General features: G+C 43.6%; 1 protein-coding gene across 2 annotated transcripts in view; it reads left to right on the top strand.

Moving 5' to 3' along the window:
- Window positions 1-24,873, top strand: part of GLDN (gliomedin) — an 85,353-nt gene that overhangs the window by 15,868 nt on the left and 44,612 nt on the right. Inside the window, exons 3-6 of one of the 2 annotated variants that reach the window (XM_040413984.1) lie at window positions 699-716; window positions 1,956-2,072; window positions 6,985-7,140; window positions 7,286-7,414. In XM_040413984.1, coding sequence (XP_040269918.1) covers window positions 699-716; window positions 1,956-2,072; window positions 6,985-7,140; window positions 7,286-7,414 — 420 coding nt within the window. The remainder of the gene's footprint in view (window positions 1-698; window positions 717-1,955; window positions 2,073-6,984; window positions 7,141-7,285; window positions 7,415-24,873) is intronic. The other variant, XM_040413985.1, reaches the window with a different exon arrangement.

Here is a 24,873-nt window from a genome sequence, read left to right as displayed (position 1 = left end):
TTTTGGCCGAATATTCGACATAAATTAGCAAATTCGAGAATTCGTGATCTCCAGTCATTGTTTACTTGATTGCGATAAGCGGCCATGTAATATATACACGATAAATTCACTAAACATTTGCGATAAATTTGCGATTAGAATATCCAACACTATTCGCGAATGCGAATAAATAGCACTATATTCTAAATGTTCTCGAAGTGGCGATATTCGCGATTAAAATCCGCGATTCGAATATTCGCTCTCAACACTAAGAGACATTACCTTTCTTGTGATAGGCCACTTCTAGAGCCCATGTATCAAGCATCAAGTCTGATAAAGAAGGGTTTTTAAATTGTACAGTATTGACTTGGTAGAAGCCTTATTGTATTCACATCTCATCTTGTGCCTGCCCAAATATCTTGATTATTATACAAATACTGTACTGCATATACAGTGAAATTTCTGCATTGAAAGGTGCACCATAATACAGTTACAAAGGAATATTAAATTTATAGAATGTATGTAGATCCTACAAGGAGTTTTTGGCTATTTGCCTTTTCTTATTATTTTACGTGTTTATTAAGAAAATACATTATACTAATGAACAAATCATCTGATGTTTGTGTGTTATAAATCTAGCTGTAGAGCATATTTTAACAATACCATATAAAATTATATAAAACTCACAATTTTAATAACCGTAATTATTTTATTTGCAGGTCCACCTGGTCCTCCGGGTATGTAATATTCCACTTTCTTAATTATTCTTATTTTTTAATGATTATACACCATCACTTCATGAATCACAGAAAATAAAACTCTGGCAATCCTATCTGGATGCTGGCACGTATGTAGCTAATCTGTTATTGCACACTTTGAATAATTATGCTGTTTGCCTGAGACTTTGTTCTTTTTGGATTTGCACTGAAAATAATTTTGTAATGTTAGCTTGATAGAAGCAGTACAAGCGATTATTGGCCATTTGAGTATAGCAAGAAAAAGCAGATGGGCCTTAAAGGGGTATTCTGGTTTTGCAATTTTCACCAACAATTGACGGGAAACAACAAGTTATCACTTCCTAATAGTGATTGTTTATCTGTGATGCCCCGTTTTCCTGCACTGCATCATGGTCACTTGATATTTTCTGCTGTGTTAGTTCCCTATGTGAATGACATCACGTCAACATCTGAGGTGTGGCAAGCTTGAAGGCTCTGCTCTACCCTTTTGACACAACATAATCGACAACCTTGTCTCTCAGGGCGGTTTTCTACTTATTCTCCTGGACCCCGCCATGTAGACGTGATGGCAGCAATGATGCTGTGTCTTAGGCCGAATGCACACGGCCGTGTTCAGCGGCCGAGAGCAGTCCGTGGTAACACGGCCTGGATTCCTGTTGAGAGCAGGAGCGCACGGCGTCGTTGGTTGCTATGACGCCGTGTGCTTCATACCGCCGCAGCACTACAGTAATACACTCGTATAGTGTATTACTGTAGTGCAGCGGCGGCATGAAGCGCACGGCGTCATAGCAACCAATGACGCCGTGCGCTCCTGCTCTCAACAGGAATCCAGGCCGTGTTACCACGGACCGCTCTCGGCCGCGGAACACGGCCGTGTGCATTCGGCCTTAGAATGGGGTTTTTCCAGCAGGGTTTCATGCAGGCTTGGATCTGTGACTTTTGAGCTGGGAGGGTAAGGAGAGGCAGAGACTTGATGCTACAGACACTCCCCATGAGTCTTCCGCTAGGAAGTAAACACAGGATGCAAGTCACAGATAGCAATTATGATGGATGAATCAAAATAAACTGAGCTCTTCATCATCTGACTTATAGAATGCAGTAAGGTTGAATTATGGTGTTATTTTTTTTTTGTTTAACTGGAAAACCCCTTCAAGAGTACCACAGAGAGACACGTGATATGATATTATAATGTATTATGTGACAAATTGTTTTATAACCAATTTTACATGTCTATTAAAGGACTCCCTGGACTTGATGGAATGGATGGGATGCCAGGATTTAATGGTTCAGATGGGGTTCCTGGTCTACCAGGTCAAAAGGGGGAACCAGGTGCTCCAGGAAAAAGAGGGAAAATTGGTAAACTGTTAACTTGTATCAGTGTGTGTTTTTCAAGTAACTACTTGATGCAATATTTAAAAGGTGTGCATAATCTAGATTTCTTTAATTAATTTTAACCTGATATATAGGAAACATATGGGATCATTTATCAAACTGGTGTAAAGTACATAGCAACCATTCAAATTCCACCTTTCATTTTTGACAGCTCCTTTGGAAAATGAAAATGAAATCTGATTGGTTGCTATGGGCAACTAGTCCAGTTCTACTTCACACTAGTTTGATAAATGACTCCAATATTCTTTTTCTTCTAATCTGTTTTTATTTTTTGATCGCTGATTTTTTCTGTATATGATATACAGGGAGTGCAGAATTATTAGGCAAGTTGTATTTTTGAGGATTAATTTTATTATTGAACAACAACCATGTTCTCAATGAACCCAAAAAACTCATTAATATCAAAGCTGAATATTTTTGGAAGTAGTTTTTAGTTTGTTTTTAGTTTTAGCTATTTTAGGGGGATATCTGTGTGTGCAAGTGACTATTACTGTGCATAATTATTAGGCAACTTAACAAAAAACAAATATATACCCATTTCAATTATTTATTTTTACCAGTGAAACCAATATAACATCTCAACATTCACAAATATACATTTCTGACATTCAAAAACAAAACAAAAACAAATCAGTGACCAATATAGCCACCTTTCTTTGCAAGGACACTCAAAAGCCTGCCATCCATGGATTCTGTCAGTGTTTTGATCTGTTCACCATCAACATTGCGTGCAACACCAACCACAGCCTCCCAGACACTGTTCAGAGAGGTGTACTGTTTTCCCTCCTTGTAAATCTCACATTTGATGATGGACCACAGGTTCTCAATGGGGTTCAGATCAGGTGAACAAGGAGGCCATGTCATTAGATTTTCTTCTTTTATACCCTTTCTTGCCAGCCACGCTGTGGAGTACTTGGACGCGTGTGATGGAGCATTGTCCTGCATGAAAATCATGTTTTTCTTGAAGGATGCAGACTTCTTCCTGTACCACTGCTTGAAGAAGGTGTCTTCCAGAAACTGGCAGTAGGACTGGGAGTTGAGCTTGACTCCATCCTCAACCTGAAAAGGCCCCACAAGCTCAACTTTGATGATACCAGCCCAAACCAGTACTCCACCTCCACCTTGCTGGCGTCTGAGTCGGACTGGAGCTCTCTGCCCTTTACCAATCCAGCCACGGGCCCATCCATCTGGCCCATCAAGACTCACTCTCATTTCATCAGTCCATAAAACCTTCGAAAAATCAGTCTTGAGATATTTCTTGGCCCAGTCTTGACGTTTCAGCTTGTGTGTCTTGTTCAGTGGTGGTCGTCTTTCAGCCTTTCTTACCTTGGCCATGTCTCTGAGTATTGCACACCTTGTGCTTTTGGGCACTCCAGTGATGTTGCAGCTCTGAAATATGGCCAAACTGGTGGCAAGTGGCATCTTGGCAGCTGCACGCTTGACTTTTCTCAGTTCATGGGCAGTTATTTTGCGCCTTGGTTTTTCCACGCTTGATTGTTCGATGATCACGCTTCAGAAGCTTTGCAATTTTAAGAGTGCTGCATCCCTCTGCAAGATATCTCACTATTTTTGACTTTTCTGAGCCTGTCAAGTCCTTCTTTTGACCCATTTTGCCAAAGGAAAGGAAGTTGCCTAATAATTATGCACACCTGATATAGGGTGTTGATGTCATTAGACCACACCCCTTCTCATTACAGAGATGCACATCACCTAATATGCTTAATTGGTAGTAGGCTTTCGAGCCTATACAGCTTGGAGTAAGACAACATGCATAAAGAGGATGATGTGGTCAAAATACTCATTTGCCTAATAATTCTGTACAGGGTGTATATACGGTACTTGCAGACACATGGATCTAGGAAACTGTAGTCTGGAGATGACTGACTGACTTCTAGGGAATAATGCTCTGTGACCTGTGTAGCTGGTGATCTGTCACCACCACTGATTGTCAGTGGTGAACTATTTGCCCTCTGTTTCCAGCTTTACAATAGCTGTGTTATCTTTCATTGTGATCCTGCTTGTGAAGTAATGAGATAACTGCTGAGAAGTTATCTGTAAAAAGTAGTGTCACTTCAATATTGATATTAGATAATAGATAATGACATGGAAATATGTTTAACATAAATATGATAAAATAGCTAAGTTTCTGATGATACATTCCCTTTAACGAAACCAATGACACATGTAAAAATGTACCTTATGCATAAAATGACATAGTGCTCGGCTCTATCTCGGGCTATCTCCATCAGTCCCATAGAATCTTTCAGTCCCATAGGAGTAAATGGAGCAGTGGTTTCGCATAATTCCCAATATAACTATAAGACCAGTATGTAAAAACTATGCTGTGTTATTCTATACATGTGACATAAACCAGGTATTTACTAGCTACGTACCATAATTCTCAACAGCACTGCCTGACCTGCACGGCTTACAACTTTTCTGAAAGATTGCCTTCCAGCAAATATATGGATAGTAAAGATTTTCATTGCTCCTTGAACTCCTCCTAAGGGACCAATATATGAGGGACTAGTATATGGGGGTCCCCCTCACCAACCATAAACTTACTGACAGTGGGTTAGAGCAGCCCTCACTCATTTTAAGTGACTGAGGGCTGCCCTCCACCACCACTGTCCAACATACATTTGTGCTCCATATACTGGTCACCCCCACAATAATAAAATTCAGAACCGCACACGTGCCACAGGTTGCAGATGTGCATGGCTTCATTTATAAAAGAGAAATATGATCTTGATTTTTCTTTTATAGATGTTGCCATGTACAGTCGCATATTCGGTTTTCATATCGTGCAGGATGTTTTGTATCTTTTTCTGTGATTTTTGTTTAGTCTGGAGTATACACTTGAAGGAGTGGCAACTTCATGTGTGAATGTCTATTTTATCTTGGGAGTAGCATTTTAGTGCACTTTTGCCCCGCCTATCCCACAGGCGACCTTGATAAGGTGGTACATGTATCTGTATGTGCTCCTCCTCTCATTGGTTGCTTGGTGCACATAGAGGTGACTAGAAGCAGCACATTATATGTGCAGGGTCTGTTCTCCTGAATCTAGATGCCCAACGGCATAGGTAGGTTTAGAGTAGGACCTGCCTGACTTAGGCTACTTTCACACTTGCGTTCAGAGCGGGTCCGTCTGGTGTCTACACAGACGGATCCGCTCCTATAATGCAGACGTCTGCATTATAGTTTAAAAAAAATTCTAAGTGTGAAAGTAGTTCAGACGGATCCGTCCAGACTTTACATTGAAAGTCAATGGGGGACGGATCCGTTTGAAAATTGAGCCATATTGTGTCAACTTCAAACGGATCCGTCCCCATTGACTTACAGTGGATGCGGATCCGCTGCCAGACTGATACATTCTGAGCGGATCCGCATCCACTCAGAATGCGATGGGGCAGTACGGATGCGTTCGGGGCCGCTTGTGAGCCCCTTCAAACGGAGCTCACAAGCGGAGCCCCCGAACGCTAGTGTGAAAGTAGCCTTAGACAACCTTGGCGCTGGTAGGCGGGCACAGATGTGTTTTGATCAAAATATATTGGCTGAGAGTCTCATATTTTATCATATCAGAATGAGGGCTTAGTCCATATATAATGTTTGTATCTGTTGTGTTAGTGCATTATTTTCTGTGATTTTACTCTGGTACCATTGACAGGAAGACCTTACTTTGTCCCTGGCAGTCATGTACTCTTTTCAAGGTTGAGGTCAATCAATTTTACTACGTCTCTGTATCTGTGGAAGCTCCTGTTCATAACAAGGTTTTTCTACTTCACACAGTTCATTGACTGACGCATAAAACATAATTTGTTTTTAAGCTACAGACACATTCAATATGTTGTACACTGAAGTAGAAAATGGTGCCAAGGACATTGCATGATTTAACCACATGCTGCCTGCCCATAGAATATATATTGCGACGCCAGTCGGCAGGCATTCGTGCACAGATGTTTTAAAACTTCTGTGCAGAGACTGCAACTGCATGCTAATTGTTCTGCTGCAGGAGCGAGGATCCCACTTTCAGTGACAGCAGTTTTCCCCATAGAGAAAGCAGGGATGGTTTCTCTGCCTTCTCCATCGCTGCATAAACAGCTCTCAATGAGTGATGTGTATGCAGATCTGGCTTCCAGTTTCAGTCCCAGTAGTTATGTGATCACCAGGGGCCATGAGTCTGTGTGAGCTGCTGGTTCTTAGCAGACCCAGATCATCTCTGCACAGAGTTTGTACACCAATGCACAACCTCTCTGGGGGCTGTATTCCCCCTGTAACTGAGGCTACTATGTAAGCCCCAGTTACAGGAGAAATAAGCAATAATAAAAAAAGTAATATTAAATGTCCCCCAAATGTCTTGTATGGAAGGGCACAAAGTGGTAAAAATAAATAAAAGCGTAAAAAAAATAAGTCACCATATGCCACACAGCAGCTTCTAGCCCCACTCCCAGCAACCATAATATTCACATCCCATATATCAAAGTGACCATTATGGAATAGGGACATAATAAAAAAAAATAATGTTGCACATTGTCCTGTTTAAATTTTTTTTTAACATTTTCCTGGCTATAAAAAACCCCAAAAACAACAAAATACTAAAATAAGAGTGACATAAAAATAAAGGCCCATGTATGTCCAAATAGGCACAAAAATAATAACCAAACAGAAAAAAAATTATGGCTTTCATGACGCATGTATTATGAAAACGGAAACCGTGACTTATCAGGAAGAGGAGTAATTGACCAACTTAAGTGGATAATTACTATGGAATCAGCAAACTACTTTGAGAATTTCTGCAGATCAGAGACTATAAGAGGTGACATATACGGTAATAATGTGACATTACATGGCGTATTTGTTTTTCTTTATTATTTAGGTGAACCAGGAATCAAAGGTGAACAGGGCGAAAAAGGAGAGAAAGGAGATCCTGGTGAAATTGGTTCCCCAGGAAAGGAAGGCATGCCAGGAAAAAGGGGTGAAAAGGGGGATAAGGGGGACAACGGTGACACATCTAATGACGTCCTCAATGAAGGTAGATATCAACCTCTGTTGCTTTATTAATATTAGTGGTTCCCGAAGAGTGCTGTCTGCTGAATATTTTGCATCCCATACATTTTTTCTAAAGGGAGCCAGTTCATATTTTTCTTTATTCTGATCACATGTGAACAATACTGCAGGTATGAAAGGAGAAATGGGACCTCCAGGCCCACCAGGGCCACCTGGTCCTCCTGGACCCATGGGTCCTCCAGGCAGGAAGAAAGTAAAAGCTCAGCAAGCCATACAAGAGTTCCGCACTAAATGCACAGGTAAGATAATACTTGTTATATTACAGATATTGCTGCTTTCTGTAATTTCAGATATGCTCAAAATGTTTGCCACAAATTACTCTATGTAGGGCAAAATAATCCATTAAAGGGGCGTGGACCTTTTTTTTTTTTTTTTGGTGGGGGGGCAGGGTCATTAGGCAGCCTTCACTTCTGAGCAGACCTGCAAAGGAAAGCGTACTTACCTATTTCCCAATGCTGGCTCCCAGTTCCTTCACTCCATGGCCTCAGCTACTACTCTTGGCTCCTTATATGTAAACTTCCTGTTTGACGCCACCGAAGCCAATCGATGCAGTGATTGGCTGTTGCAGCTTCAAATAAGAAGTTTACATCCAGGGAGCCCAGAGGAGGAGCCGAAGCCATGGAGTAAAGGAGCTTGGAAGTACTTTAGGTAAGTATGCTTCCCTTTGCAGGTCTGACCAGGAGGGGGGCTGCCTAAAGCCCCCCCTACAAACACACCAAAGGTTCACAACCCCTTTAAAGAGGACCTATCACCATTCCTGACATATCTGTTTTGGTAACTAATTGTATTCCAAATGAAATGGCATTTCTGGAGAATCTTTTCTAACTGCGTGTTGTTCTATTCCTCTATCACAGTGATGCCCAATCTACGGCCCGCGGGCCACATCCGGCCCGCAAAGCTGTGTCATGAGGCCGGTGCTTGCGCACAGTCGCAGTACTATTATTAGTTTAGCAGCAAAAGTGCTTTTAATGGTTTAATGGGCAGTCGGGTCGGGCCCAACCTCTGTGTCTGGCCGGTGGCGAAGCACTGCCCAGTTAGTTACATAACCTAACCACCACCCCTGGCCCCACCCCCACCCATCCGGCATTGCGCTATTCTTGCTGTGATGATCCAGACCCGTGACCTCAGCGCCGGGTCTCATGGAATCACACGGGTTGACGGGATGACATGGGCCCGCGGCACATACTGGATGATGAGATTGTGCTAGAACGAGACAGCGGGAGCGGAGCAGAGTAGGTAAGTATTATTTTTTTTGTATGTGTAAATGTGCACACACCGCCGGCTTTATACTCACAGGGGGGCACCTGGCAGTACGGCACAGTGGCACGCCGGCATGGCACTGGCAGCCCGGCCCCTGGGGTAAAATCATGAAATATATAGGGGCAAAACGCAAAAAATGAAATGTATACAGAGGGGGCAAAAAATTTTATATATACATAGCGGACAAATTAAATATATATACTGAGGGGGCAAAATGGATATATATACAGAGGGGCAAAATGGATATATATACAGAGGGGGCAAAAAATTAACCCACCCACCCATACAGACCCCCTCTGGACTCTCAGCCAGGCATCAGAGCATGTCGAAGGAGAAGGTGAGGACGAGTCAGATGGGAGCAGGAGATCTATGAAGACTGGCGAGGTGTGGTAGTGGTGGAAGTGATTGGACCTGAGCCTGTTTCTTAATATTTCATCACCATGTCTGGTGCCCATGTGGGCCACCTGGGTTGCTCCTCAGAACGCGCTTAGCAATATTAATGAGTGAAAAAGGATAATATTGCACCACAAGGCATTTTTAGAGAGTTTCCTGCATTTCACTCCTTAGTCTTGCTATGTCCAGAGATGTGTCACCTTCACAGTAGTAATGCCCAGATGTGCCCCCTGCACAGGGGTAATGCTCCGATGTGCCCATTGCACAGGGTTAATGCCCAGATGTGCCCATTGCACAGGGTTAATGCCCAGATGTGCCCCCTGCACAGGGGTAATGCCCAGATGTGCCCCCTGCACAGTAGTAATGCTCACATGTGCCCCCTTCACAGTAAAAATGCCCAGATGCGCCCCCTTTACAGTAAAAATGCCCATATGTGCCCCTTCATAGAAACAAATGCCCAGATATTTGCCCCTTCACAGTAGTAATGCTCACACGTGCCCCATCACAGTCATTGCATTTCTTTCTGGCAAAGCTACCTGGTTCTGGCCCGCAAAATTTATACCATGTCTAGTGCAGCCCTCAGACGAAAAATGGTTGGGCACCACTGCTCTATCATATCTACAAACAGTGTTTATTACTAAATTTCCAACTGGGTGTTACCACTTGTCCCTGCACAGTCTGACATTGACTAATCAGAGCTGGCAATGGCAGACTGTGCAGCGATACACTCCTTTGACAAGGGGAATGGTAACTCCCAGTAAGCAATTTAATCCATAATATTTTAATAGGAAGAACAGTAGAACAACACAACATACAGTTATAGGAAAAGATGCTTCAGAATTGTTATTTCATGGGTAATTCAAATTGTTACTAGACCACACAGGTCAGGAATGGCAACAGGTCCTATTTAACCTGTCACATCGAAACTACAGTTCAATCTATAGGCAGCATGTTATAGATCAGAAGGAGCTGAGCAAATTGACATATAGTTTTGTGGGAAAATGTCAAGTGTAATTTTTATTTTATTCAATTATATCCATGTTCTATGTAGGTGGTCTACTCAGTGATTACAGTGTTCCCTATATGAGTGGACATACAGAGACAGTGGTCAATCACTGAGTAGGACCGCCCACTGGACTCCTACTCCTGAGCTCAAAATAGGGAGAGCATTAGATAAAAAAATGAAAAGTTATACAGAATGTTTTCATAAAATTATATGTCAATCATCTTAGTGCCTCCTCCACTGTAAAATGCTATTAAAATACCGCACAGTATTTTCCATGTGGCAGGCTCTCTTAAAATTGTCATCAAGCATAAAGCAAACTGTCCTTATGTTACAGCATACTTATTAGGACATCTTCAGACATCATCCACAACTCCCTCCTCTGTCAGGCAAAACTCCATCCTCCGTCAGCACAAACTCCCTCCTACCTCAGACATCAGCCAAAACTCCCTCCTCCCTCATCCAAAACTCCCTCCTCCGTCAGGAAAAACTCCATCAGTCCTCCTCCCTCAGACCAAACTCCCTCCTCTGCCAGCCTAAACTCCCTCCTCCGTCAGCCCAAACTCCCTCCTCCCTCATCCAAAGCTCCATCATCCCTCAGACGTCAGTCAAAAAATACCTCCTCCATCAGCCCTCAGCCCAAACTCCATCAGCCTTCAGGTGTCAGCTCTCAGCCGTCAGGGGTCAGACATCAGTTGTCATCCCTCAGCCTAAACTCCATAAGCCGTCAGGGGTCAGACATCAGAAGGATATAGATACAGATATAGATACTCTAGAGAGAGTTCAGAGAAGAGCTACTAAACTAGTACATGGATTGCAGGATAAAACTTACCAGGAAAGGTTAAAGGACCTTAATATGTATAGCTTGGAAGAAAGAAGAGACAGAGGGGATATGATAGAAACTTTTAAATACATAAAGGGAATCAACTCGGTAAAGGAGGAGAGCATATTTAAAAGAAGAAAAACTACCACAAGAGGACACAGTTTTAAATTAGAGTGGCAAAGGTTTAAAAGTAATATAAGGAAGTATTACTTTACTGAGAGAGTAGTGGATGCATGGAATAGCCTTCCTGCAGAAGTGGTAGCTGCAAATACAGTGAAGGGGTTTAAGCATGCATGGGATAGGCATAAGGCCATCCTTCATATAAGATAAGGGCCGGGGGCTATCCATAGTATTCAGTATATTGGGCAGACTAGATGGGCCAAATGGTTCTTATCTGCCGACACATTCTATGTTTCTATGTGTCAGCCCTCAGCCTAAACTCCATCAGCCGTCAGGGGTCAGACTTCAGGTGTCAGCCCTCAGCCTAAACTCCATCAGCCGTCAGGGGTCAGACATCAGGTGTCATCCCTCAGCCTAAACTCCATCAGCCATCAGGGGTCAGACATCAGGTGTCAGCCCTCAGCCTAAACTCCATCAGCCGTCAGGGGTCAGACATCAGGTGTAAGCCCTCAGCCTAAACTCCATCAGCCGTAGTAATAGAATGTAAACTATGTTTACAGCAAGCGCTGGCACCACAGACCATTGTTTTCACACATTATATATATATTATGGACACTAATACCAGGCACCAGTACTGGCTACAAGTTTCCTTGGTGTATAATGGAGGCACGCTGTGTTCAGCCGCTGACATACACGGGCTTCTCTCCAGCACACTTTACATCAGCAGCCACTAGAGACTGGTTCGCCTACAAGTGAACGAGATTCCTTTCCTAACAGAAGATGGTTTCATAGTTCAGGGGTTAGAATGCTGGCCTTGTAAACCAGGGGTCGCAAGTTCAAATCTTGTTGGCACCTTTAAAAAAAAATTTGTCTGTTATTATTTGTACTATTGCTTGCTTGTACGTCAAACCCCAGTTGCATTGATTTGTGCCCCCAGAGCAGTAAAAAAAAACAAATCATGATATATATGCCATCATTCACCCATCATAAATCTACCCCCATCCTCTCATTTATCATTCATCTCTCTATCTATCCTGAATTATGTGTAAGCAGACCTGTCATATTTATATGATAACGGAAAGAATATTTCAAGAATATTAACAGACAAAAAAAAAACATGTGAAGGTACCAGCAAGATTTGAACTCGCAACCCCTGGTTTACAAAACCAGCACTCTAACACCTGAACTATGGAGCCATCTGCTGATAGGAAAGGAATCTCATTCACTTGTAGGAAAACCAGTCTCTAGCGGCTGCTGATGTAACGTGTGCTGGAGAGAAGCCCGTGTATGTCAGCGGCTGAACACGGCGTGCCTCCATTATACACCAAGGATTCAAGGAAACTTGTATCCAGTACTGGTGCCTGGTATTAGTGTCCATAATATATATATAATGTGTGAAGACAATAGTCTGTGGTGCCAGTGCTTGTTGTAAACATATTTTACATTCTATTACTACGCCTGATGGAGTTTAGGCTGAGGGCTGACACCTGATGTCTGACCCTTGACGGCTGATGGAGTTTGGGTTGATGGAGGAGGTATTTTTTGACTGACGTCTGAGGGACGAGGGAGTTTTGAGTTAGGGGAGAGGGATTTTTAGCTGACGTCTGATGGAGGAGGGAGTTTGGTCTGAGGGAAGAGGACTGATGGAGTTTGGGCTGACAGAGGAGGGAGTTTAGTCTGACGGAGGAGGGAGTTTGGTCTGAGGGAGGAGGACTGATGGAGTTTTGCCTGACGGAGGAGGGAGTTTTGGCTGACGTCTGAGGGAGGAGGGAGTTTTGGATGAGGGAGTTTTGGCTGACGAAGGAGGGAGTTTAGTCTGACGGAGGATGGAGTTTGGTCTGAGGGAGGAGGACTGATGGAGTTTGGGCTGACAGAGGAGGGAGTTTAGTCTGACGGAGGAGGGAGTTTGGTCTGAGGGAGGAGGACTGATGGAGTTTGGGCTGACAGAGGAGGGAGTTGTGGATGATGTCTCAGGATGTCCTAATATGTATGCCGTATTATGCAGTTCTTTTCAGCACCTTTTTGTCTATTTCCTGCTTGAACGCATTAATCATGCAGTGTAGGTATATCTACCTCATAATTAAGAATGCTTATTGTTATAGTTCTCGTATGGGGTTTAACTGTGATAAATGCATTTTCACCAGAAAGTTTCCCTTTATACAGTAGTGCTTGAAAGTTTGCTATCCCTTCAGAATTTTCTCTATTTCTGCATAAATTTGACCTATAAATAACCAAATCAAAATATTAGATTTGATCATTTATTTATTGAAGAAAATGATCCAATATCACATGTCTATGAGTGAAAAAAGTATGTGAACTTTTGCTTTCAGTATCTGGGGTGACCCCCTTGTGCAGAAATAACTGCAACTAAACGTTTCCAGTAATTGTTGATTAGTCCTGGGGGTGGGGTTTCCTCCCATGATCTGCTTCCTTCAGGTCCTTCCACAACATTTCTACAGTATATGAGTAAGGTCAGGACTTTGACTTAGTCATTTCAATACTTTAAGTTTGTTCTTCTTTAACCATTCTTTGGTAGAATGACTTGTATGTAAAAAACCATTTCCCGAACTCGGGTTTGGATCCAAGTGGTACCTTGGAACCAAACCCGAGTTCGGGAAATATTTTTTTACAGTAGAAATCAATTTTTGAAGTTATTATGCTTATAATAACTTCAGCTCATAGGAGCCAATACATTCTAATACTGTATGGAGCATTTTATGCGAATCGACTTTGGATGTTTCATCCAAAGTCGATTCGCTCATCCCTACTTATATGCTTAGGGTCATTATCTTGCTGCATGAGATTCGTGAGATTCAGCTCATGGACAGATCTCCTGACATTTTGCTTTAGAATTTGCAGGTAAAATTCAGAATTCATTGTTTCATCAATGATGGCAAGGCGTGCTGGCCCAGATGCAGCAAAACTATGATACAACCATAATGTTTCACAGATAGGATGAAGTTTTTATGCTGGAATGTGTTTTGTTTTCTCCAAACATTAAGCTTCTCATTTAAACCAAAAAGTTATATTTTGCTCTCATCCGTCCACAACGCATTGTCCAGGTGATCTTTAGGAAACTGTAGACAGGCAGCAATGGTTTTTTTGGAGAGCAGTGACTTTCTACTTGCAATCATGCCATGCACATCAATGTTGTTCAGTGTCCTCCTGATGGTGGACTCAGAGTGGGTAATTTTCTGGCTTAGGAGTCCCTGCTCTGACTCCATATACAGATGTGTCCATATATGGAGTCAGTGTTATGAACATTAAAGGGGTATTCCCAAGCATGGCCATTCTGCTTTGGGACACCCTGTGAATATAAATCTAGATTAGACTCTATTTTTGAAATGTTTCTGTGGGGATTTGAACTCCCAACCATCTACATTAAAGTCAAGAACCTTAACCACTGGGTTATAGAGCTCAATGCTAAGTCATTGCTGTAAAACCTGAGCTCTATAGCTCAGTGGTTAAGGTTCTTGCCTTTAATGTAGAAGGTTGCGAATTCGAATCCCCACAGACACATTATAAAAATACAGGCTAAATAAAACTTAAATACACAGGGTGTCCCCAACAGTGAGAATTTTGATTTTATTGAGAAAAAAATAGAGCAAAATGTAAAATATGATCACATAACACTCGTATTAACCCACACCAACCTTTTTAACTTGTGTAACCAGTATAGGCCCGCTCACTGCAGCAAAAAATATTTTTTTCTTTTCATCGCAATATTCTGACCCTCATAACTTTTTTATAGTTATGTCTATGTCATTTTTTGCGGGATGTTCTGTCGTTTTGACAATACCATTTTGGGGTGTGTATGACTTGATCACTTTTTATTCAGTTTTTTTTTTGGGATGAGGGTAAATCTGTGAGGGAGGGCCAGAATTGACAGAATGTAACTGTGTTGTTAGTACATTATTACAAGATTTGGGGCCCCACTTTTGATTTTGCCCATGGCCACATTTTGTCTAAAACTGACTGTGTGAGAATGGCTTTTAGTTGCTTCAAGGTTACCTTGGGTTCCTTTTTGACCTTGTGGACTATTACACTCCTTGCTGATGGTGTGATCTTTGTTGGTCGACCACTCCCTGAGAGGATAATGGTCTTGAATTTCCTCAATTTCTACACAATCTGTCTGTGTCATGCTCTAATGAGGAACAACCACTGCTAGAAAGTATGTAAGCAAACACACAGGGCAAACAGAGACAAGACATAACAGTGAACAGGGAACTGGATCAGCAGGTAAGGAATCAGTGGCAGGAAATACCACTGGACCAAGTGCACTGGTTTTACTTGGGAACAAACCCAGAGGGCAGAGACACAGTGAGCCCCGTTCTTCACAGAGCCCCAGATGGTGGGGATGAACTTAGCTGAGGCTCACTGGTTGCACTTCCAGGATGGTCCCGCTGCACTTGGCCACTTACCTGCAGAGACTGCTGGAGAAGCACCAGCAGTCCACACAAACGAAGACTGGAACCCAAGCAAGCTCCTGAAACCTAAACAACCGCACAGGACCAATAAGACAGGACTAACAGGAACCAGTACACAAGCAGCTGCCTGGATCCCCAGTAGAATCACACATGGTGGTCACAGGGAGAGCTGAACATAGACTCCCTCCAGAGAACCCAGGAGCCCTCTCATGAAGGCATAGACAGGACAAGCAGATGCCTGTTCCCCATGCGTAGTTAGTCCATGGGCGAACAGACAGAGCTGCGAACAAGGCACAGACATAATAGACAGGACTAGCAGATGCCTGTTCCCCATGCATGGTTAGTTCATTGGCGGGCAGACAGAGCTGCGAACAAGGCATGGACATACTATACAGGACTAGCAGATGCCTGTGCCCCATGCGTAGTTAGTCCATGGGTGAACAGACAGAGCTGCGAACAAGGCACGGACATACTAGACAGGACTAGCAAATGCCCGTTCCCCATGCATAGTTAGTCCATGGGTGAACAGACAGAGCTGCGCACAAAACACGGACATAAAAGACAGGACAAGCAGATGCCTGTTCCCCATGTGAAGTTAGTCTATGAGCGAACAGACAGAGCTGCACACAATTCACGGACAAACCAGACAGGAACAGAAGCAATGTCTGGACTCCATGTAAGAGGACACATGGCAGTCGCAGTCTAGAAACAGAACAAAACTAACAAGCCATACAAATGGCAAGGAGACCTAGCACACAGATATAGAAAAGACACAGATAACCAACCAGGCAAGGCAGGAAGACCAGGTGACCTCTATGACATAGTAGGTGGCCACACAAACAGGGCAGATGAAATCACCCAGGTCAAGTGCATAGCTCCTGCATCCAGCAACATTGGAGACAGACCCCCTCTGAACCCAGGAACACAGGTATATAAAGAGCACCTAGTGACCACACCCAGAAAAAGGCCATTAATCCCATCAGAACCAAACAGGGAGGGGAGCCTGCATAAACACAGAAGTGAAAGCACAGACTGATGTACTGAACGTTGCCCCTGCAAACCAGCATACACGCAGCCAGTACGCCAGAGCACAAACAACCCGTGTCACAGTGACCACACTGTGACACTTACCAGAACCAAGACAACAGGGAGGGGAGCAAGCATACACTAGGTCATAGCAACCGGGCTACACGGAATCCACCACAGCCAGCATGCCAGAGAGCTAATAAAGCCAGCAACACGGCAATCCGTGTCACAGTGAACTACACTGTGACAGTCTGACTGTGAATTTGTGGAGTCCAAACTCTTTAGAGATGTTTTTTTTTAACCATTTCTACCCTGATGAGCATCAACAACTCTTCTTCTGAGGTCCTCACAAATTTCCTTTTTTCATGCCATGATACACTTCCACAAACATGTTTTTTGAAGATCAGACTTTGGCTGGGTTCACATGTTTTTGTTATACGTTTAAAATATACAAAAAAATATATACGCTAACGGATGCCTCAGGGGCTGTTCACAGGTCCTCAGACAGAGGCCATACAGTGCCATCCATTACCATGTAATATTTTTTTTTACAAATATCAGGTGGATGATTTTCTGGATATAATTTTTTGAAGTCACTCTATGTATTCTACTTCCTGTCCTGCCTCCTTTGTTTGGACTTTTAGCAAATAGCCTTGCTTGACTTTCTAAGTAAGACCATTAATGTGACCAGATAAGCTACCCTATAGTGGTAAATTAGAGCATCGCACTTTACACTAATCAATGCAATGCTTTTCTGTGAGCAGTAAAAACTGAGCTGTCATATTGTCATACCAATTTTACCAGTGTTGGACTGGGGTTCCTGGGGCCCAACAGAGGAAATTATTCATGAGGCCCAACCTAAATATCATCAATGAAATTAAGTAGAATCAAGTATTTTGAATCAAAGAAATAGAGCCTAGTGGCAAGTGATTAGTTACAGAGGCTGACTTTTCTCCTAGACCTCTTGGACCTACTATGAACCTCTTGTTCTCTGGTGAGCCTGTCTGAACCTGAATTCTACACCTACTATTATATTGGCAGATACCATCTTCCCCTCACAGCCGCAGTAAACTGCTCTATAATCTGTAATCTATATTGTGCTGACTGCTATAGACCCATTTTTTGTATTTCTTTTTCAATGGTATAGTACTGCCAAAATGAAAACAAAAAACAAAAAGTCTTTAAAAATGTGTACTATGAATAGTTAGTTTAAAAAATACCTCTTTCTGGCAGATGCTCAGAAAGGGTGCTCATTTCAGCAAGGGTTATGTGACCGGCCGTTGAGAAAATACATTTTTTACAAAAACTATAAATGTTTATAGGACTTAGGAAAGAGTGTATCTCTGGAACCATGGCTCTAAGCATTTATTTTTTGTCACACAGCAGGTCCACAACATGTACTGTATGTATAGCCTTGGAGATGCACACAGGAGTGCTTGTAGAACTACTGTAGCTATATTAATGCCATATCTTTCTGTGTTCATTTCTACTTTGTTATTCCCATAGAACCCCTTAAACTCGATGTGGTTTTTCTCATAAACATACACTGAGATAATTGAAGCCAGTCTTATTTATTAAGCTGCATGTCACATACAGTACACAGAATTCACCACTGTGTAGCAGCAGACACATAGAGTTAACATACTGTAACTACAAGTACTTTTATATCTTGAAAACTTGTGATTTCGTCACCAAAACCCAAATATGTACTGACGACTTTAGATGTGCTACTGTCATCGTCCTTGACTCTTTCGCTGGGACAGATAACATCTTGAGAGAGAGATTTTTGATTATTTCAAATGTTAATGTGTACGTTAGTCAGGGCCGGACTGAGACTACTGTTCAGCCCTGGCATTTGACAGCACTCACATGTTGTGTGGTGAATGCGGCATAGGTTTGTGCACTTGTGGGTTATAGGTGATCAGGAGGTAAGTCACATTTACTGAATACAAATGTATACTGCATTCACCGCAGAGTCTGGAGGGACGCCATGTGGAATATAAAATGCTTTCAACAAAAATTTGAATAGCTCTTGACAGAAGGCAGGGCTATATTTGTAAGTCTCCATGGTCTCCATTACACACAGTGAAGCACTGTGCTGCCCATATACACATGCTTTTCTAAATATAGATTTTGTAAGCGATCGCGCTCTCTCAGGGGGTCGCAATCACAGACTTCTTTGCAGTCAGCGGATTTAAAGTCCAAATAATCATTTATTTTGGCATTTCAGCACAAACATAACAGCAAAATGAACACCTGCCTGTCTAGGCACTTGCTAATACAAACATCATATCCCTGACTCACCTAAAGAACACAGCTTAGGGTCAGTGTCTCAGGCTCCAAGCCCTTAGTCGGTCCGCTCATCAATCAACAGTCCACACCGGGAAGAGATCAGGCTTCACATAGCCAGGAGGGCTGAGGGGCCACGAGGCTGAGATGACTCAGAGCCTCTGCTGGTCTCTGTTCCAAATCACTTTCTCCCCACACTGACAGTCTGTGATGGGCTTTTACTTCCCACTAACGATCCCAGGTGGATCACACCTGGGGATCGCTCATGCTAAGGGAAAATTTACCCTGGAATAGGGTGGATTGGAAAGGTCACACTACCAAACCTACCTTCCCAATCCAAATAAAATCCAGCCCATATAACAAATAAAGAAAAATAGCTCTAGCAACAATGTTTGCTGAAGCCAGCGCCATTCTGGATCTTACTTACCTCACCAAGTTGAGGAATCTGGGTGAGATATACCCCTCTTCCGGGACTTTACCATACCCTTCACTGTTCACATCACCACATATTCCCCCCTCCTCTCCAAACCAGAGATCTGGGCATTTTCAAACAACATCATATCATGCCTTCTGGAATATGTGGCTAGTAGAGTTGAGCGAACCCGAACTGTAAAGTTCGGGTTTGTACCGAACTTTGGGTTTTTCGGCACCTGGGCCCGAACCCGAACATTTACGAGAAAGTTCAGGTTCGGTGCTTTCTTGGCGGTTTTTGAAAGGCTGCATAGCAGCCAATCAACAAGCGTCATACTACTTGCCCTAAAAGGCCATCACAGCCATGCCTACTATTGGCATGGCTGTGATTGGCCAACTGCAGCATGTGACCCAGCCTCTATTTAAGCTGGAGTCACGTAGCACCGCCCGTCACTCTGCTCGGATTAGTGTAGGGAGAGGCTGCAGCTGCTGTGAGGGAGAGATCAGGGAGAAATCTTATCAAGAACTGTTTTTGTACTCAGCGATCTACAGCAAATGTGTTTTGTGGGTGCAGTGCACAATTTTTTTAAGCCTGTCCTGAGCCAAGTACTGCTGAAAACAAACTTTTTTTTCTTCAGTTAGTCAATATCAATACATAATCGGCAGCCATTTTATGCAACGATAGTGCACCAGCACAAGCTACCTGCATGTCTGCAAGTCCAGAAATACAGTTTTTTGCTTACCGGGGTTAAAAAAATACATCTGTTAAATATAGTGCACATCTGGGATTACACGTGCATAAGTGATTGTCACATTTAGGACAGAAATACAGCTTTTTGGTTACTGGGGTGAAAAAACCCTCTAATATACTGCACATATGGGATTGGACAAGCATAAGTGACTGTCACATTTGGGCCAGAAATACGGCTTTTTGGTTACTGGGGTGAAAAAAGCCTCTAATATACTGCACATCTGGGATTAGACAAGCATAAGTGACTGTCACATTTAGGCCAGAAATACAGCTTTTTGGTTACTGGGGTGAAAAAAGCCTCTAATATATTGCACATCTGGGATTACACGTGCATAAGTGACTGTCACATTTAGGCCATAAATACAGCTTTGGCATACTGGGGTGAAAAAAGCCTCTGATATACTGCACATCTGGGATTACACGTGCATAAGTGACTGTGGCGAAAATAACCTCACCACTGGGTTTTGGAGGGGCCTGGTTGCCAGCCTCTTGCCCCAGGATTATGGGCCCTCTCATCAGCCCATGCAAAACTTTAACCCCATGGCGATTTGACTGTGTTTGTGGCATCTGAGCGCTCAGATCCAAGCCATATGGGGATATGTGGGGTTTTGAGGTTTGTGACAGAACCATCTGTCTGTGGAATTGTATTGTATGTTATGTGAGGGTACCCAGATAGCTAATTTTATTGTATTCATGTTGTCTGAGTGCCATTCACCTAATAATATGCACTCAGTCTTGAGCTATCTGGGGATATGTTAAATGTCTGTGTTTACTGTATGGGTTGTGACATTGTATGTTTAAATGGTGATTTCTGTCCTGTTGTCCCCACATGTGTATTGGCGATTTCCCTTTGTCCTGAGAGATAATTGAACTACTCCTCGGGTGTCTCCAGGGCAGAGAGGAGGAAACCATGATGCATTGTGGGGATGTCTTGTGTCTGTGTATCCTGAATTGCTGCATATCTGTCCTGTGTCACAGTCTTCCATCTGGTCCCCTAGGGGTGTGTCCACCAGATGGGGACCTGCATAAATACGGGCGGGTAGCCCTCAATAAAGAGTTCATGTTTTACACTCAACATAGAGCCTCGTCTCATGTGTGTGGGGATTGCTATACGTGTATACTCCCCTGGCTATTACTCCTAGCTCTTGTAAGAGCTGTTCCTTTTCCTGGTTCCTGTGGTGGTATCGGTGTCGAGCAGAGTGCTTGGAGTCCTCGGGAGGCACTGGGAGCATTTATCAACGGAGGTACCCGGTCGGGTGCTAGGAGATCCGTTACATTGGTGGCAAGCGGCGGGATCGTTCCCACAGCCAGAAGGACAGCTACAGGAGACACCATTCCATGGATTTTACAATTTGAGGGCAACGCATGTCCTAGTACAGCGACCCTGACAGCACCAGAATGGAAACAGCAGTGGAGTACGATGAGGGTGTCATGGATGACCGAGATGCAGTCTGCAAAGGCATCTGGTACCAGGTACTGGGTATTGTGGAGTATATGAGGGATGAGAGACTCCCCACGGAAGACCAGCGGTTGCAGAAGCGAGTAGCCCTGCGGATGCCCTTCCTGGGAGAGCAGCCCCGGGAGGAATGGGTAAAGGAATTGGAACTCCTAGCTTGGCAGGAGCTGTGGCTGGAAGATGCTTACCAGGCGTTCTGGTGGTATGGGGCACAGTACCTACCCAGGACAGCTGAGGATGACAAGCCGGAGGCAGAGGAGTTTGATGGTCCTGGCTTGTTATGGGAGACTTTTTCAGAGCTGGAGTTTGGGAGCCCTACACAAGCCCGGTTCAGGGACCTCTTTGAGTGGCGGGAGAGCAGGTATGACTTGGACGACACTCATGAGATTGAGCAGGACATGGTCCACCTGGTGACCCGGGAGATGGAGCTGGAACAGGGCTACCAGCAGCTGTTCCACTCCAGTGAGAAGGCTCAGCAGGAGAGCAGAGTGTCAGACCCAGGTCCAGAGCCCTTCAGCTGGGAGGATATTGTGTATGTTTACTGGGAAGAACCCCAGGTGGCCGGTGGAGATGGGACCGAGGTCTCTCCACTGCTCCTGCAGGGAATTGGGAGCCCAGTCTCCATTCCCCAGCGGCCGTGTGATTTATTGGGAATTGGGAGTCCAGTCTCCATTCCCCAGCGGCAGGCAGAGTTACAGGGGGCAGAGACAGTCAGTCCTGTCCCCCAGCGGCAGAGTGTCCTACAGGGAACAGAGAGCCCAGTCTCCTTTCCCCAGCAACAGGACACTGTATTGGGAGCGGAAACAGTCGGTCTCCCTCCCCAGAGGCTGGAAGTATGTATGGGAGAGAAGCTTGTTACCCCCTCTCCCTATTGGCAGTGTGAATTGCAGGGAATTGGGAGCCCAGTCTCCATTCCCCAGCGGCTGGGTGATTTACAGGGAATTGGGAGCCCAGTCTCCATTCCCCAGCAGCCGTGTGATTTATTGGGAATTGGGAGCCCAGTCCCAATTCCCAATTTATCAACGGAGGTACCCGGTCGGGGTGCTAGGAGATCCGTTACAGTGACTGTCACATTTAGGCCAGAAATACGGATTTTTGGTTACTGGGGTGAAAAAACCCCTTTAATATACTGCACATCTGGGATTAGACAAGCATAAGTGACTGTCACATTTAGGCCAGAAATACGTTTTTTTGGTTACTGGGGTGAAAAAAGCCTCTGATATACTGCACATCTAGGATTACACATGCATAAGTGACTTTCACATTTAGGCCAGAAATACGGCTTTTTGGTTACTGGGGTGAAAAAATATTTGAGTGCAATACCCTACATCAGGGTTTTTATTGGCGGTTAATTATTTTTAACAGACTTAACCACTTTTTACTTTGCTTTGTAAACGCTAACTATGCGGCAAACATCTAATAAGGTCATGGTCGTGGTGGTGGAGCCTCTGGTGCAGGGAGAGGACGTGGCCGTTCTGCCACAGCTACACGTCCTACTGAACCTACTACCTCAGGTCCCAGTAGCTGCCAAAATCTACAGCGATATTTGGTCGGGCCTAATGCCGTTCTAAGGATGGTAAGGCCTGAGCAAGTACAGGCGCTAGTCAATTGGGTGGCCGACAGTGGATCCAGCACGTTCACATTATCTCCCACCCAGTCTTCTGCAGAAAGCGCACAGGTGGCGCCTGAAACCCATGCCCATCAGTCTGTCACATCACCCCCGTGCATATCGGGGAACCTGTCTGAGCCTCAAGTCATGCAGCAGTCTCTTATGCTGTTTGAAGACTCTGCTGGCAGGGTTTCCCAAGGGCATCCACCTAGCCCTTCCCCAGGGGTGGAAGACATAGAATGCACTGACGCACAACCACTTATGTTTCCTGATGAGGACATGGGAATACCACCTCAGCACCTCTCTGATGATGATGAAACACAGGTGCCAACTGCTGCGTCTTTCTGCAGTGTGCAGACCGAAAAGGAGGTCAGGGAGGAAGACTGGGTGGAAGACGATGCAGGGGACGATGAGGTCCTAGACCCCACATGGAATGAAGGTCGTGCCACTGACTTTCAGAGTTCGGAGGAAGAAGCTGTGGTGAGACCGAGCCAACAGCGTAGCAAAAGCGGGAGCAGGGTGCAAAAGCAGAGCAGCCGTTGCCAAAACAGTTCGCCTGCTACTGGCCATTGTCACCAGGGACCGAGCACACCAAAGGCAGCTTCAAGGAGTTCCCTGGCATGGCACTTCTACACACAATGTGCTGACGACAAGACACGAGTGGTTTGCACGCTGTGCCATCAGAGCCTGAAGCGAGGCCTTAATGTTCTGAACCTTAGCACAACCTGCATGACCAGGCATCTACATGCGAGACACGGGCTGCAGTGGAGTAAGCACCTTCAAAACCAAGAAAGAGCTCAGGCTCCTCCTGCTCCCTCTTCTGCTGCTGCCTCGGCCTCTTCCTCCGCCTCTGGAGGAACGTTGGCACCTGCCGCCCAGCAAACAGAGGATGTGCCACCAACAACACCACTTCCGTCACCAAGCATCTCCATTGTCGGGTACTTATTTCATATAAGATATGAAATCATAAAAATCATGATTTCATATTTTTATGAAATATGAAAAATTAAAAATAAAAAATTTAATTGGCGGACATATAAACGCCAGTTCTTTTATTGATGAGATCTAAAGTTAATTTGTGCAGATAATGAAACAGGGTGCAATTAATTATATAAAATATAATTTATTACAAATAAATACATGCAGTAAAAATGGCATACAAATGAATACAAGGATAATATCAAAATTGACCACAAGATGATGCTCCGCCGTTTACGCCGGGCTCACTTAATTTAGTACACCAAGTACAATATAATGTTATTCAAATTATTATCAAATTATTACCAATTAGTATACTGATTATCAAAATATTATAATGTAACAACAACAAAAACAATAGAAATGAATCTGTGGAAAATCCCTTATGCTCAATCAAAGAATATGGCAGTAAGAGACACCTTATAAATACGCCCGTTGGCCTAACTACGGATAATAAAATCCAATCAGAGATTCCACTCTGATAGCAATATTACAGGAATTCTAATGATGTGCACGTTCATTAAAATTTCCCATAAAATAATTGTTTTAACACTATTGACCCACTAATAATGAGGTCTCAACTATATGCCAATTGGAGCGATTTATAATTACTGCAAATGAAAATAGATTATACATTACCCCTGGCTTTGGGATAAAGAGCTTTTAGAATGGACCCAGCTTTCCAAGATTTAGAAATGTCCCGTCCTATGGTACGTTCCTGACGTGTGAAGTGATGCTGATGAATGAATCTTTGTAAAGTGTTTCTTTGTGAAGTCCTTGTGAAGTTTTTCTTTTTGTGAGGTTTGTGAAGTGTCCTGATCTCCCAAAACTGGATCAGATATCCCAATCCTTATCTATTCCCATCCCCTCTTGGATTAGGGATTACCAATTAGATAAGGTGGGTGTGACGTATGTTAAACATGGGGATGATGTCATCTAATTGACATTCTTTAGAAACTTCTGCCCATCTACCACTTGATGGCACTGTTGTATCATATAACAATTTTGAATATTTTAAGAATTAACACATATATAGATTGTTTTATTACTACTTAAACTCTGATCTTTCCCAACTTAAATCAATTAGGAGGGACTCTTTCTGACACTTTGCTCAGACTGACTGGCGGTATCAGAAGTTTTCCTAATCCCTGA

The sequence above is a fragment of the Bufo bufo genome, chromosome 1 (assembly GCF_905171765.1).
Source record: "Bufo bufo chromosome 1, aBufBuf1.1, whole genome shotgun sequence".
Classification (NCBI taxonomy): domain Eukaryota; kingdom Metazoa; phylum Chordata; class Amphibia; order Anura; family Bufonidae; genus Bufo; species Bufo bufo.
This window is presented reverse-complemented; position numbering and strand designations above follow the sequence as displayed.